The sequence below is a fragment of the Brachionichthys hirsutus genome, chromosome 21 (genome assembly GCF_040956055.1).
Source record: "Brachionichthys hirsutus isolate HB-005 chromosome 21, CSIRO-AGI_Bhir_v1, whole genome shotgun sequence".
Classification (NCBI taxonomy): domain Eukaryota; kingdom Metazoa; phylum Chordata; class Actinopteri; order Lophiiformes; family Brachionichthyidae; genus Brachionichthys; species Brachionichthys hirsutus.
In genome coordinates this window covers 4,900,161-4,915,357 of record NC_090917.1, presented here as the reverse complement: position 1 = coordinate 4,915,357, position 15,197 = coordinate 4,900,161, and the positions used below count along the sequence as shown (strand labels likewise).

General features: G+C 46.5%; 2 protein-coding genes across 3 annotated transcripts; both read left to right on the top strand.

The window, feature by feature from the left end:
- The first annotated feature begins 4,529 nt into the window (after positions 1-4,529).
- Positions 4,530-8,000, top strand: zgc:56095 (Ferritin, lower subunit-like). Of its 2 annotated transcripts, XM_068754408.1 has the most exons (6): positions 4,530-4,674; positions 4,806-4,858; positions 6,331-6,434; positions 6,530-6,676; positions 6,745-6,870; positions 7,170-8,000. In XM_068754408.1, the coding sequence occupies exons 2-6, from the start codon at positions 4,819-4,821 to the stop codon at positions 7,317-7,319; spliced, it is 567 nt and encodes a 188-aa protein (XP_068610509.1). In that variant the 5' UTR covers positions 4,530-4,674; positions 4,806-4,818; the 3' UTR covers positions 7,320-8,000. The 2 variants fall into 2 exon arrangements, with proteins under 2 accessions (XP_068610509.1, XP_068610510.1); XM_068754409.1 differs by lacking the exons at positions 4,530-4,674; positions 4,806-4,858 and adding an exon at positions 5,891-6,000.
- A 1,642-nt stretch (positions 8,001-9,642) lies between these two features.
- Positions 9,643-15,079, top strand: LOC137909861 (synaptotagmin-1-like). Its single transcript, XM_068754292.1, has 8 exons — positions 9,643-9,853; positions 10,427-10,602; positions 10,869-10,967; positions 13,505-13,672; positions 13,806-13,973; positions 14,047-14,164; positions 14,284-14,417; positions 14,524-15,079. The coding sequence occupies exons 1-8, from the start codon at positions 9,643-9,645 to the stop codon at positions 14,731-14,733; spliced, it is 1,284 nt and encodes a 427-aa protein (XP_068610393.1). The 3' UTR covers positions 14,734-15,079.
- The last annotated feature ends 118 nt before the right edge of the window (positions 15,080-15,197 follow it).

The following is a 15,197-nucleotide window of genomic DNA, read 5'->3' as shown; positions in this document are numbered from 1 at the left end:
AATCACGATGGCTTTTATTGGTTACCGCCAGGTTCACTAGAATTGCATTGAAACGCAACGTTTTTTCTAAACCAAATGCTAACGTGTATTTATTCCGGCAGTCACACCCACGTGATTTTCTCGTTGGCAGTGTCGAGGACGTCGTGGGAGACAGTGATGGTTTCATCGCTGCTTCTGTCGAAGTTGTCGTCATCGCTGAAGTATTTACTGCGCCAGTTGCTGTTGAGTTGGTGAAACACTAAAAATATATATATATATCAATAATATTTAACTCCAATTGCACACAGCATAAAGATTTCTACTCATCTTCATCGGACTCTGGAATCCATACAGCTGGGAGCATTTTTGTATCTTCTATTCGAATAAATTAAGCTATTCTCTTGTCTCTGTGTAAGACATTATCCGTGAGCTATATTTGGTACTTTAACTATTACCATTCACGCTTACATATGCATTACTTCAGAGTAGGATATGAAACAGTATCTAGTTACATCTTTTTGGGGCAAATTCTAAAATAATTGTGAGAATAAATGCCAGAAGTCCAGCTCTCTTCAGGATTTACATGAAGTGATTTCCTCATTTTTACTTTTGTGTCTTTGAGGAACTGGATAAAAAATGTTTTGCTTTCGTCAAAGGGAGGATAATTCATATTTCATCATCAGGAAAACCCCAGCATTACTTCGTTCTCCGATTTTATGTGTTTTCTGTAAACTACTCCCATTACTTAACGTGTGTTGCTATGTACTGAACAGTAACTGTGGTTTTGATGCTACACATTCTTTCCTATTGTGGGTAACCTTTTCAACATGATCGGATAATCTGATTGAGAATGAAAGTTTAAATAAAATAAACGTACCCAAATGAGACTCAGGAAGACAGACAGCAGCGAGCACCCTGCGTAGAAAGACTTCATCACGGTGACAGCTCATTAAACCACATGCATGCAATGACGTTCCTTCGTTGTCCTCAAGATAAGGCAAGTTTCTAGTTCCAGTAGAGCCACTGATGTGCTGAAAAACAACACCTACGTCGAGCAGCGTGTCTTCCTGCCTGAGCAGCCACAAGCCAATATTAATGTTAGTCAAGTATTTTTTTACTTTTCATTCTCAACTATGTCCTCCGTCTATAACCGCTGGCCTCTTCTCATACTGGCAAGTGACTAAGTGAACTGTTGCTTCTTCATTTGGCCGTATACAACCACAGGGACCTTTGCCCCGCCTGCTACTTCCTTATTAACGGTCAATGTGTGCCTGTTATATAAGTTTATTAGCAGGACGGTCATTGTTATATTTTTGTCATATACTTGTAATGCATGTTTGTGACTGCTTGTGTAACTTTCTGATGCGATATTTCAAATCAGGAGCTATAGATTTACATTTGGCTTTTCTTTTTTTCTTTTTTGTAGCACCACATGTGAAGGCAGTGGTATTTACAGCTTCCTTGTGGTTCAGATCTGCCGTGTGAGAAACTGTGAAATGAAAACGTCATGGACGCACTAAACTGTCATTAACATTCAACCTTCACTTTGAATCTTCACTGCTTGGTCCACCCATACTTCTGTTTCTCCAGTTTTTTGAATCCTTTATTTCAGCATGCCTGTCTGTCCATGTCCTAATTACAAGTTTATTCTATCTCACCACCGAATTTAATCTGGATCTGATCCAGAATGAGGTCAGGAAGAACTAAAATATACAATTTTAACATTTAAAACCCATTTTAAGTATTGAAAAATCAGTTAAAAATACATTGCTTCTGTCATTTGATTTTGATTATTTTTTTATTTACAACCATAAACATCACAAACAAAACAAACAAAACAAACCCAGGCCACTTGGATATGTTCCCACGGGTCCATTTCCAGAGGAATCCGGGTCACAAGGGCCCGTGTGCAGGGATCCCGGGTCAAAAGGGCCCTTGTCCAGGGATCCCGGGTCAAAAGGGCCCTCGTCCACGGGGATCCCGTGTCAAAAGGGCCCTCGTCCACGGGGATCCCGGGTCAAAAGGGCCCTCGTCCACGGGGATCCCGGGTCAAAAGGGCCCTCGTCCAGGGATCCCGGGTCAAAAGGGCCCTCGTCCAGGGATCCCGGGTCAAAAGGGCCCTCGTCCAGGGATCCCGGGTCAAAAGGGCCCTCGTCCACAGGGATCCCGGGTCAAAAGGGCCCTCGTCCACAGGGATCCCGGGTCAAAAGGGCCCTCGTCCAGGGATCCCGGGTCAAAAGGGCCCTCGTCCACAGGGATCCCGGGTCAAAAGGGCCCTCGTCCACAGGGATCCCGGGTCAAAAGGGCCCTCGTCCAGGGATCCGAGTCACAAGGGCCCTCGTTACAAATAAAGGGGAGGGGGCAGGTTCAGAGGGATCTGGGTCATGGGGGGGGGGGGGGGGGGCAAGTTTAGAGGGATTTGGATCACAGGGGGGCAGGTTCAGAGCAATCCTTCTTCTTGCGGGAAGGAAACAGACGAGCCCAGAAGCGTTTTATCTTGCTCTTTTTCTTTTTTGGCAGCTCCTGAAAACAAAAAGACATCATGTTTGATTTCACTTCAAAGGTCTTATTGTGGGTCTGGGGGGTTCGCTGCACCCCCCCCCCCCCCCCCCAGAGTCCACCAATGTGTGTGTTTATTATTTTATATAGAACAAGACACCACCTCCCCAATTGCTCCGGGTGCGCCGATTATGGCGGCGTCTTCACCCTATGCCCCCCCTATGCATATATATGCATGTGTGTGTGTGTGTGTGTGTGTGTGTGTGTGTGTGGTTGTGGTTGTTTCAAGGGGCCCTTGTACTAACTAGGGTGTAAACAGAATTCCGTTGTGTGTTTGCAGTGTAAAAAGGTGGAGCAGCTCACCTGTGGCTGGGCGTCATCTTGTTTGAGGCACAGGAGCTCCTCGTGTCTCTGTGCCTCCTCCTTCATGTTCGCGAGCTCTTTCACAAATTCCTCCCTCTGTTTGGCCAGCTCCCTCGCAAAGGCTTCCTCCTTCTTGGCGAGCATGTCGTTAAAGCGCTCCTCCATTTTGGAAGCCTCCTGCTGCTGGCGCACAATGGCATCCATCAGGAGACGCTGGGCCTCCACACAACTGGCCTGCTCCTCTTGGATGGCTTTCAGAGCAGACTTTGTGTTGCTGAGGTTTTCCAGTGTCTGTTTGTGTTGACTGACACGCAGGTTCGCCATGGTGACTTTCTCCTCAGTGGCCACAAGGAGGGTTTTCAGCTTGGCGACTTCCTCCTTCCTTGCCTCTCGGTTCTCCTCATACTTTTTAGTCTCGGCGTTGAGGGTCATCTTGAGATCAGCAATCTGCTTCTCTTTGGTCTTAATCTCCATCTGAACCTCTCCCTGGTTCTTAACCAGGTTGGACATGGCCGACGTGACCCCATCATATTTGGCCTGGAGGTCATGCAGCTTTTGGAGAGGAGTTGGTTCCATTTCTACCGCAGCTTTGGAGAATAAGAAGGAAACAAGTACGTTATTACAGTGTCACATGCTCCTTACATCATATAATAATCACAGTTTCCATGTGCATGTGATGTTTGTCTGCAGAGTTAAACTAAGACTAGAAAATTGTTACGACACTACTTAAGGTGTGGGTGGCAACGGTGGCACAGTGGTTAGCACCGTTGCCTCACAACAAGAAGGTTACAGGTTTGAATGTTTTGCATGTTCTCCCCGTGCCTGCGTGGGTTCTCTCCGGGTTCTCCGGCTTCTTCCCACCACCATGCAATTACCGGTAGTTGAATTGGTCACACTAAATTGCTCATAGGTGTAAATGAATGTTATTTAATATTAGTACGTGTTCATTAACTGTTAACGTACACTCACTATTATTATTATTCCACAAATAATTACACCATTGATTGGCATTAGCGCATTTTAACAAGTTAATATTAACTATATGTATGAGAGACATATTTCTGACACCAAAATCATTTTCATATATTTATAATAATTTTTTTTATACACATTTGTTTGCAGTAAAATTCAAGCCTAACAATTACACACATTGAAATAAAATGGAGATATTCAAGTATAGCCCTACATCAGACTAAATAGTTTGTAAAACTGAACTTACCTCCTGAAGTCGTGTCCATGGCGGCAGACGTTTTTGCCTGTGTGGGCTTTTTCTTCCTCTTTCTTCCCTTTCTGGTGCTGGGAACGCATGCTTCAGCACAGGTTATTGGCGTTGTGTTTATTTTCAACACTTTTCCTTCACCCAAGGTGCTGGGAGCGCATGCTTCAGCGTAGGTTATTGGCTTTGTCGTCATTTTCTTCACTTTTTCGTCACTCAAGGTGCTGGAAGGTGATTTAATCTGGAAACTTGAAGCACTTTTATAGAGTTAATGTTCATCAAGATGAAAGCGGCGATCAACTGACAATTAAGATTAAAGCGTTTCAAAGCGACAATGCGACATCCATAAGACAACATCAAAGTGCCACAACCGAGCCTTGTGATTGGTCCGCGTTTGTCACGTGAGACGTTCTAATGCGGAAGTCATTCTTTTTTCGTCTGTATCAGAAACGTTCTCTCCCTACAAACTAAATCCACTCGGAGGCAGAAAAGGGCGGAGAACACATCGGGACTGTCTTTAGTTTTTAACGTCGTTCTTGTTCTTGTTTTCAAACATGAATTACAAAATAAGGGCTGCTGTTAAAGAGGACTGCAAAGAAATATGCAGAATGCTAGTGGTGAGTGTTTGAAGCCATGCAAAGTCATGCTCTGCTTCATAATGATGGGTTTTTACTCGATGAATTAATGATGCTCATTTAACTTTGTCAAATGTCTGTCTAAATGTTTTCACCGACTTTCTAAATCTCAGGAATTGGCCGTTTATGAAAAATGTGCCCGATAAAGTGAAGATCACTCAGGAAGGTAAACTGCAATTATTGATTGAACAGAAATGCATTTTCAATCTGTGTCTCCACATTTTAGATTGAATGGAGAAGCTAAAATAAATGTTTTCTACCCGGAATACGTTCATGAATTAGCGTAGTTTTCTCGTGTTTCTATCCAACAGATACGACGAAACTGTCATCAACAATATGACAGACACATTTTAGTTCATGCTGGGCCATGATCAAACCGATCAAAGGGTTTCCGTATTGATCACACCTCCTGCTTTCCACATGGAAACATTTGTGTCACTTTCAATGTGCATGTTGAAAAAGCAACAACATAAAATACCGATTGTGCGTTCGTTGCTACCGTGGTGATTCATGTTTAACATGGGGATTTTTAATCGGTGCAGTTATTTTGTGGGTCAGGTATGTTCCTTTTTGCTGCTCTACAACTGATTCTATAAGAAGCTTATTCATGACAATAATAGTTTCAGTTCCCTCATTTTCAACATATGATTGCACACAGTACAGTAGAATTGTACCATCTATCTTTTCTAATCCACTCAACAATGACACCACTCCACTTCCACATCCACATCCACTGCATGGTTTCTTTTCCAGCATAGAACACATGCTGCTCTCTGCTCACCCTCTGCAGAAGACATTTTGCATGATAATGCATATCGGACCCTTTTTTGGTGTGTGAATTGAATGCATACTCGATGTGTTTTTTTTGTGTGTGTGTTTTTCGTTTTTTAAAGCCTCAATTATAAGTACATGAGAAGATCTGTATTTTAACCAGACGGGTATCTGGATCGCTTTCAGAATTTAATGGGCTCTAAATTAGACCAGGACCCATCTTCAGATTTTTTTTTTTCATTAAGATCCAGTAGTAGTCAAGAAGGTTTTTCTTGTAATCCTGGTAATAAACAGACAAAGGAAGTCAGAAACATTAACCTCCTTGGCGTACTCCGGAATGTTGCAGGATTTTAAGTGTAGTACTTCCTCGTAAGCAAGAGGGGGCAGTAGAGATGCACAACATGAAGAGAGACGGGAACGCAGGAGCGAGCTAGCAAGCTAATGTTAGCAGGAGGAGGGTCGCTGTGTCTCTGTTCGCAGGAGATAAAGGCGAGCTCTCTCCTGGAAGCGTGCAGTGTCGTTACAGTGGCGGACGGAGTAAGGAACATAAAAATAATTTTGCTGTAATAACACTTTTTTAACTCCGGCTTTGTTGGCGTAGCTGTATTTATCTGTTTGCTGCCCATCTGTGCTGATGCTAACATTAGCTCGATGCAGCTGAAGACGACTTGTTTTTTTAGATTGTGTCTTTTGAAGGAAAGGCCGTTATTAACTTTATTCAGTATTAATGGACGCTAATAATCGATCTTCAACCATGTAACGCTCACGAACAATATTTAGCTCTGAAAGCTACAACCCACTTTATTGACTCGAACCTGTAAACCGGTGGTTTGTGTACTCTTCATCATGCTTTCCTGTTCTTTTCAGAAATGCAGTCTGTTGTAAGACAAAACCTCCACCCGGAGACTGAAGTAGACGTCAACAAACTGATCAACATCAAGCTCAGCGCATCGTACACCTTCCTTTCTCTGGTATTCCTGCTGTGTGCTGTCATCGGTCTAAATAATCCTGCAGGAATCTTGTTTTTACTGAAATCCTCATGAACTGTTCCTTGTCATCCGTCCAGGGAATGTATTTTGACAGGGACGACGTCGCTTTGCCGAAGTTCTCTAGTTTCTTCTTGGAGCGCTCCGTGAAAGAGCGAGAACAGGCCGAGAGGCTTCTGGAGTATCAGAACGGGAGAGGAGGCCGGGTTCTGCTTCAGACTATTACCGTAAGTCCTTTTTCCCCTTGATGCTTCTCTTGGTAATGTTCCTAAATGAATTGTGGCTTGTGCTCTAGAAACCAACCAGGGAGGACTGGAGAGGAGCTTTGGATGCGTTGTCCTTTTCACTGAACTACCAGAAGTCCCTCAACTCGTGTTTCCTAGATGTGCACGGCAGAGCCAGCAGCAACGCTGATCCTCATGTAAGTCTGCCTCTGTCGGATGTCGCTTGTGCTAAGATTGCTGTTTAGCGTCAAGACAGTAAATGATTTTTGATGTAATTTTAGTTTACATTAAATACAATTTGAGTCGGGAGGATTTGAAAAGTGGAAAGTCTATAAAATAAGAACTAAGTCGACTTACATTATCTCCCAATTACCAACCCTGTGTAATATTCCCCTGCTGTGAGGCACTGTGAGGCTTCCCACTGTGCCACCGTGCTGCCCGCCTGTGTAATAATGTTTTTAATAAGTCTTACAGATGTTTTGTTTTTCTGTCGTAGCTGTGTGACTTCCTCGAGCAGCACTTCCTCGCCGACAGCCATGACATCATTAAGAAGATGGGCGATTACATCGGCAGCCTGACCCGTCTCGCCTCGTCTGAGACGCACGGTGCTATGGGAGAATATCTGTTTGATAAACACTCTCTGTAAGGGTCATTATGTCAGGTCAATAAGCTATATATTTCAAAGATGCGTGGTGCCAAGAGGGCAACGGTTCCGCGCACTGTTCACTGTCTCAGTGAAAATTGCAAATGCAGGTAGCTATTGGTCAAAAACTCTGTTTATTTATCAGTGGTAAAAAGCGAAAGAAGACAATCTCAGTACCTCGATCTTCCTTTAGAACCCCAACCTCATTATTATGGTGCTAAAAACTGCATTTTTTACATTTAAAAGATGCAGTTTTGTTATTTACAGTCGTGTCAAACGTTACATTTTATACAGATAGTGGTTGGCACTAAAAAAAAAGGCACTGGATTCAAATCCTATCTGTGTGGCGTTTGCATGTTCTCCCCGGGTTCTCCGGTTTCCTGCCACCTCCAAAAACATGAAATTTAGGTGAATTGATTACTCCAAATAGTCCTCAGTGTGTGGGCCTGAGATTTCCTGGCGACATGTCCTAGGTGTACCCCGCCTATTGCCCATAGAAAGCTGGGATAGGCTCCAGCAACTCCCGTAACCTGCAAAGCATAAAAGCGGCTGTCGGCGAGACGATCATCTCATCTACAGTGAACGAATGGACGTTTAACACTGTACCATTAAGAGTCTTTAAAATCAAAGCTTTGTAATATCTTTTAAAAAAAAAAAGATGAATAAACTTGCTCTGTGCTGCCATCTTGTTGTTGTTGTTATTAAACAGGCAGGTAAAGGGTTCCAGTTGTTCAGAAACGTCTCATCGCTGTGCTTTTCCGTCGGTCATGTCTGGACACACGGAACCCTGTAAAGTATCTGTGGTACAATGCGTTGTGCTAACAGGCAGCTTGTGGCTAAAACTGGCCGTGCAGATATACGTGGAAAATTACACGTTTCTGAAAAGATAAGACGCAGATGTAGAAGTGTCTCCTGAGGGGACCACAACCGGGCTGACGCCCTTTACACGCAGGCTCGTCACAGTGTTGTCGCACACTCACAACATGAAGGGCTGAACAGTTGGGATGAAAATAACTTCTTTGATCGAGAGACGCCAATTATGGAATCAGGATTCCCACAGTCTTGCATGAGCGCAGCCGCGCTAATGTTTTTTGCGCCCTGTTGTTTCTATCTGCAGTTTCATTTTCGAATTGAGTCACGTGGCAGCATGTCTGCGGATTAAGGCTCTCACTGCTGTCAGTACTGCTGTGGGATTTTTTTGTAAATTGGTAAACCGAAGGATGCAGTATCCACTCAGTGATTACTGCTGGTAGACTGAGGGGATTAGTGAAGCAGGATGCTCTACAATCGCTTCATTCTAATGTCTAATGAACGACCCCCCCCCCCGACAGAAGGAGCAGTCCAATTCTTCAATATGCATTACATGTTTAACGTTGGAGTTGTTGATGGTGTTTTCTGTCTCTGCGGTCAGAGGCTTGGTGCAACAGATGTGTTGTCGTCATTCTAATATTGAAAGGAGGGCTGGGCAGGATTAAGTCACAGCCACTGCTGGAGCGATTTGCCAGCGCGTTAGCTTTGATGCACAGTGTTCCCGGGAGCCTGCCAGTCAGTCAGCAGCGTACAGAAGGAATGATGGCGTTGTGAGACATCCAGCAGACCCAAAGGGAAAACAAGGAAGGCACAAGCGGCTCCAAAGCTCTCAGGTCAGAGGAATTATAGGGTCCTACCAGCAGGTAAGAAAAATATACGCCAGATTTGAAACATTTTGTTGTTTGGATGATGTCTCCTTATTTGCTCTAATCCAGTAAGAAAACACACACATGTATATATATATATATATATACAGTATAATGTAGACAGTGTGTGAGAGGATGATTTAAAGGTTTACTTATAAACATGACTAAAACATTCTATTCAGAATCCTTAGGAAAGTGATACCTGCATTCGACACACTTCTAATTCCCATCATATTTGTCAAGTCAATTATAATCTGGAAATATTAATATTAACTAGTACATGGATAAATATGAATAGACATTGCAAATATCATAGATACCCTCAATACACTGGATTCACTTGGAAATACCTTAATAAACTGTTTTGTGTTTTAAACTCCCAAGGCGGGAGGAGACCTGACTTTTTTTAAAGCTTTTAAGGATCTGGGATGTTGGATTAACATTGTAGCGTCAGAGTTAAGTCCAGTTACGTGCGGTGACACCGAGTAGAGAAAAATGGGGCTGTGACGCGATGAAAACATGAGTGATGGGGCGGGCAGATGAGAGCATTGCAGGGATTAGGGTCAGCCATGCAGGGCATCTGGCTGGATGTGCTGCACTCCTGCACCGAACCGCAGTCCATGAACGTTCTGATCTTTTTGACAGCTGTAATGAGGTTGACCGGTGCCGGGGTCCGGGTCCGGAGGACTGCGGAGCGATCGGAAGCAGAACCAGAACCAGAACCAGAGGAAGCAACGGAGCCGGGTCATCATGAGCACTCCCATACAGAACATCATGAGCCCTCCCATTCAGAGCATCACCCTGGCCATGACTACAAACACATGAAGGAGAAGTTCATGAACGAACTGGATCATCTGTCAAGTAGGCCCCTTTAAAAGAAAAAAGAAAAAAGGATACTATCTCATTTTAATGGGTTTTTATATACTTTTACTTTACTATCTTCTGTGCTCATGCTTCCGCTTCCAGAAAAACCTGGAAGCGGATAAAGTGCGACAGACTGGTTTTCCATTCAGTTAAGGAGTGCAGTTAAGATGTGTCACGCAGGGCCCTTAATGATTAGCTGCACTTCAGGGACACTCCCAGCTGGGAGTCTGTCATTATCAGATTGTGGTGAAGGGTGTTGCTGACAAAACACGTCGAGGCTCAGCAAACTGTCTGCAGATAAACAAGAGTTTGAAAGAACAGGCTTTAAAGTAAAAGCATCCAATCATCAGGAATAAGAATCACCAAATGTGATGTATTATTTAAATTACATTGTGCATTACACATGTTGCTATTATTATTATTATTATTATTTGGAATCTGATGAGACTCTGAAATGTATTAGTTTGTTTTGTCGTATTTTTTTTGTGTTTTTGTCTCGGGACATTACACAGGACATGGTCCCATTCTTCCTGATACTGATGCGTGAACTCCCCTCTTCTTATTTCACAGTTCCCACGTGGGCCATAGGAGCTATCGTTGTTCTAACGCTGGTTCTGGTGGCGTGCTGCGTCTTCTGTGTTTTTAAAAAATGCTTTGCGAAGAAGAAAAAGCCGAAGAAAGTCAGAGAAAGAAAGGCAGGCCGACGACGGCAAGAGAAAGAAGGTGAAAGAGAGACTGGAGAGAAGGTATGAAGTATTGATTGTGTAAATGTAATCAGGCATATATCTTCTTGATTCAATTCAATTCATGACAGCATATGGATTAACTATAAGCTTCGTTAAAAAGTAAAGTATTTAGTCTTTTCTTGAACATAGAGATGGTGTCTGCCTCACGAACCGAATCAGGGCGCTGATCCCAGAATAAAGATGCTTGCTAAGTGAGAGTCTACTCATGGAAATCTTTGGAACCAACATTGATAAGCATCAACTGGGTCCATATTTTTCATTCACAGGAGGGGGAGGTGAAGAAGGACGGGGCAGAGGAGGAGAAGGAACAGGAAAAATTGGGTAAACTGGAGTACATGTTGGACTACAACTTCACAGATGCCCAGGTATGTCTTGTGTGATATTATTATTCATTACAGTGGAAACCTCGGTTGTCAAACGACTCAGTTAATCGAACAACTCGGCATTCAACCCAAAAATAGAAGTTTAAAATGCCTCACAAGCCAAACAGTTTTTCTGAGTTTTATTTTTTTACCTTCATAATTTATTTAAGCCATACAATCTGGTAAGGGAGTTGAGGAAAGGAGCCTGATTCACACCCCTGACCAGCAGGGGGCGCTAATGCCTCTTCGCAGAGGTGGCCAGCCGCCGGTAAACACCAAAAAGAAGACGAAGAAGACAGACTTCCGGTGTTCGAGCAGACGAGTCGAGCCGAGTGGGTTCGGTTTGAGTCGACCGGGAGAAAGACTCAATATTTCGCTTCGTGTGCGGGTTTCCCCCGCATTTATCCTCTTGAGCTCCTCGCCATGGATCCGAAGAAAGGCGGCAGCAAGTCGGCTGGGAAAAAAAAGAGGATATTAGTAAGAACCACGATCGAACTAAAGAAGGAAATAATCGCCAAGCATGAAAATGGCGTCCGTGTCTCGGATCTTGCGACGCACTACGGCATGGCCAAGTCGACCGTTTCGACTATTCTGAAGAACAGAGGCGTGATCAAAGCGGCTAATGTCGCCAAAGGAGTGACGATGATCAGCAAACAAAGGCCGCAGATCATCGAGGACATGGAGAAGCTGCTGCTCACCTACGTGAAGGACAACGAGCTGGCCGGGGACGGCCTCGGCGAAGGCATCATGTGCGAGAAGGCGCTGCAGATTTACCGCGACCTCGCCAAGGAGGCGCCGGGCACGAGCGCCGACGGCGACGCGGCGCGTGCGTTTACCTTCAAAGCCAGCAGGGGCTGGTTCCACAAGTTCAAGCACAGGAGCGGCATCAACCGCGCAAGCGCCTGCTGCGAGGGGGACGCGGCGGAGAGGTACGCGCACGGGTTCAGGGACTACATAAAGGCGGAAGGTTTTCTCCCCGAGCAGGTGTTCAGCTGTGACGAGACGGGCTTGTACTGGAAGCGGATGCCCGGCGGGACGTCCATCGCCGAGGAGGAGGAGGAGAAGACTCTGGTCGGGCACCGGCCGACGAAGGACCGGCTCACGCTTCTGCTGTGCGGGAACGCCAGCGGCGGCTGCAAGGTGAAGCCCCTGCTCGTCCACCACTCGGACAACCCGGGGGTCTTCAAGAGGAACAACGTGATGAAGAGCAAGCTGCCCGTCATGTGGCGGGCGAACGGCCGCGCTCGCCTCACCCGGCAGTTCTTCATCGAGTGGCTGCACGAGGCGTTCGCGCCCCACGTCAGGCGCTACCTGAGGGAGAGGAGCCTGCCGGCGAAATGCCTCCTGGTGGTGGACGACGGCCCCGCCCACCCGCCGGGCCTGGAGGACGAGCTGGCCGACGACACGGCCTTCATCACGGTCCGGTTCCTCCCCCCCGACGCGGCGCGTTTGCTGCGGCCGGCGCGCCGGCGGCTCGTGTTGAATTTCCGGACGCTCTACACCAGAGCGCTCTTCCGGAAGTGTTTCCAGGCGACCGGCGACGCCGCGCTGCCGCTCGGGGACTTCTGGAACGACCGCTTCAGCATCCTGAGCGGCGTCGGCCTGATCGACGCCGCTTGGAGCCAAGTGGCGCCCGGGACGCTGAGCTCGGCGTGGGGGGCGCTTTGGCCCGACCGCGCGGCCGACTCGGAGACGGGCGCCGGGGACGCCGCCCTCATCGACGACATCGTGTCCACGGGGGCGGCGATGGGGCTGGAGGTCCGGCGCCAGGACGTGGAGGAGCTGCTGGAGGGCCACTCGGCCGAGCTGACCGGCGAGGAGCTGGCGCACCTGCAGCGCGAGCAGCGGGAGAATCTGGCGGAGGAGATGTCCTCTCGAGAGGAGGAGGGACGGGAGGACGTCCCCAGCGCCCTGATCAAAGACATGTGCGCCAGGTGGGGGGACGTGCAGCTCTTCGTCGAGCGGCATCACCCGGACACGGTGCTGGCGCATCGGGCGGCGAGCGTTTTCAACGACGGCGCGATGTCTCACTTCAGAAAGATCCTCCGGCGGAGGGAGACGCGGCTCCGACCGGTGACGGGGAAGAGGAAGGCGCCGGCGCCGGAAGGGTTAACTGGGCCGCAGAGAGGGGGGGACAAGATGAGACGTCTTTATATGGGTGGGGGCTCCCTTTGAAAGGAATAGCCCTCCCCTCGCCCCCTTCCCCCCCACCCGACACCGCAGCCAAAAGGTATGTAAATCATACAGAATCGTGTTTTTGTACTATTTATGTGTTCTCTGTTGTGTAGATACACATCGTTGCATATTAAAATACTGCAGGCGCGTATCTGCTGCGTCGGAACCGACTCATCTTGTCTCCGATGTTTCTGAGGGGAAATCGGGCTTCAGTTTTCGCACAGTATTACAGAGCGGATGACGTTCGGCCACCGAGGGTTCCGATTATTGGATAGAATAAAGGCCGGAAACCAACCAATCAGCCCAAATTTACTTGATGGATGTTTTGCCCCCCCCCCCCGCTGACGCTTCCCTCTCCTCTGAAGCTTATAGTGGGCATCCTTCAGGCTCAGGACCTGGCCGCCATGGACATGGGGGGGACGTCCGACCCCTACGTCAAAGTCTTCCTGTTGCCGGACAAGAAGAAGAAGTACGAGACCAAAGTACAGCGCAAGAACCTATGCCCCGTTTTCAACGAGACGTTTATCTTCAAGGTACTCGAGGCCCAATTCCTGGTTCTGTTCGTTCTCTCATCTTCATGTCTTCGTCATGTAAAAAATGTACCCCCCCCCCCCTCCTTCCATTACATATTCTACATCCTAACATGGAAATAACGTCTCCTTCCAGATCCCATATGCGGAGTTGGGTGGAAAGACTTTGGTTCTGCAGGTTTTTGACTTTGACCGTTTCTCCAAACACGACACGATCGGCGAGATCAAGATTCCCATGAACAGCGTTGATTTGGGCCAGCCGATGCAACAGTGGAGAGACCTGGAGAGCGGCGAGAAAGAGGAGGTACGGCGCTCTGCACCGACGGGAAACGCGTCTCGTGTGGGCGAGGGGTGTGACGGTTGGTTTTTCTTTTCAGCAAGAGAGACTGGGTGATGTCTGCATTTCTTTACGGTACGTCCCCACTGCCGGAAAACTGACCGTGAACATCATGGAGGCAAAGAACCTGAAGAAAATGGATGTCGGGGGCTTATCGGGTAAACGAGGCCTCTCGGTGTAATTCATTATCGGTCGTTGCGATGTTGGGCTGTTCATCCTCGCATAGTAAAAACAGCCCTACCAAACTCATTCATATAAACCGTTTCACGCTCCCTAGATCCTTACGTGAAGATTGTGCTTCAGCAAAATGGGAAGAGGATTAAGAAGAAGAAGACGACGGTCAAGAAGAACACGCTCAATCCTTACTTCAACGAGAGCTTCAGTTTCGATGTTCCCTTTGAGCAGATTCAGGTAGTCTCCGTTTCTATTATCGCTTTGGCGGGCAACAGAAACGAGGATGCGGACGTTTCGGTGGCGCTTCCCCCTCATTTGTTTTAGTTTTTTTTTTTCCTTTCAGAAAGTGCAGGTTGTGATCACCGTGTTTGACTACGATAAACTCGGGAGCAACGACCCCATTGGGAAGACCTTCATGGGTTACGGCGCTACGGGAGTTGGACTGCGCCATTGGTCGGAAATGCTGGCCAATCCCAGACGTCCGGTAGCCCAGTGGCACACTCTGATGACGGAGGAAGAGGTCGACGCCGCCCTCAAAGCGAAGCCCCGTTAGACTCGCACCTTATTGGGCTACCTCACACGTATTATACACAATAATATATGTATTGTATTGTATTGTTGGTCCTGTTGTGTTTTTTCTTTTCAGTTTAAATGTTCTGTATTCCGTTTTGTGTGTGTGTTAGAGACGTCCGGACATCTTGTCATGTTTTGCTGTTTTTAAAGCCCATTTACCTTCACGATGACTGTTTTGTACGGCATACTTGGAAAGTAGTTACTGGTAAATGTGTTTTATTTATTTTTTTAGGTTCTTGCATGGAGGTATTGAGTTTTGACGTTTAAAAAAAGTGTCCTACTTTCACTCTGTTTTCTGAAATGGTAGTTGACAATAAAAACACGTGGTAGAGTTTTTGTACTTCTCTAGATGTGAGTATATAAAGATATAAACAGGTACTTGGAACTTGCTCGACATCTTTGTAGTATTGAATGTTACTACTAAATAATTTATTACTTACATTC

Coding starts and splice junctions, on each gene's coding strand:
- zgc:56095 (XM_068754408.1), top strand. CDS start 4,819: ATGAAAAATGTGCCCGATAAAGTGAAGATCACTCAGGAAG. Junction 4,859..6,330: donor AGTGAAGATCACTCAGGAAG/GTAAACTGCAAT, acceptor TGTTCTTTTCAG/AAATGCAGTCTGTTGTAAGA. Junction 6,677..6,744: donor TTCTGCTTCAGACTATTACC/GTAAGTCCTTTT, acceptor CTTGTGCTCTAG/AAACCAACCAGGGAGGACTG.
- LOC137909861 (XM_068754292.1), top strand. CDS start 9,643: ATGAGGTTGACCGGTGCCGGGGTCCGGGTCCGGAGGACTGCGGAGCGA. Junction 10,603..10,868: donor AAAGAGAGACTGGAGAGAAG/GTATGAAGTATT, acceptor TTTCATTCACAG/GAGGGGGAGGTGAAGAAGGA. Junction 13,974..14,046: donor AGAGCGGCGAGAAAGAGGAG/GTACGGCGCTCT, acceptor TTTTCTTTTCAG/CAAGAGAGACTGGGTGATGT.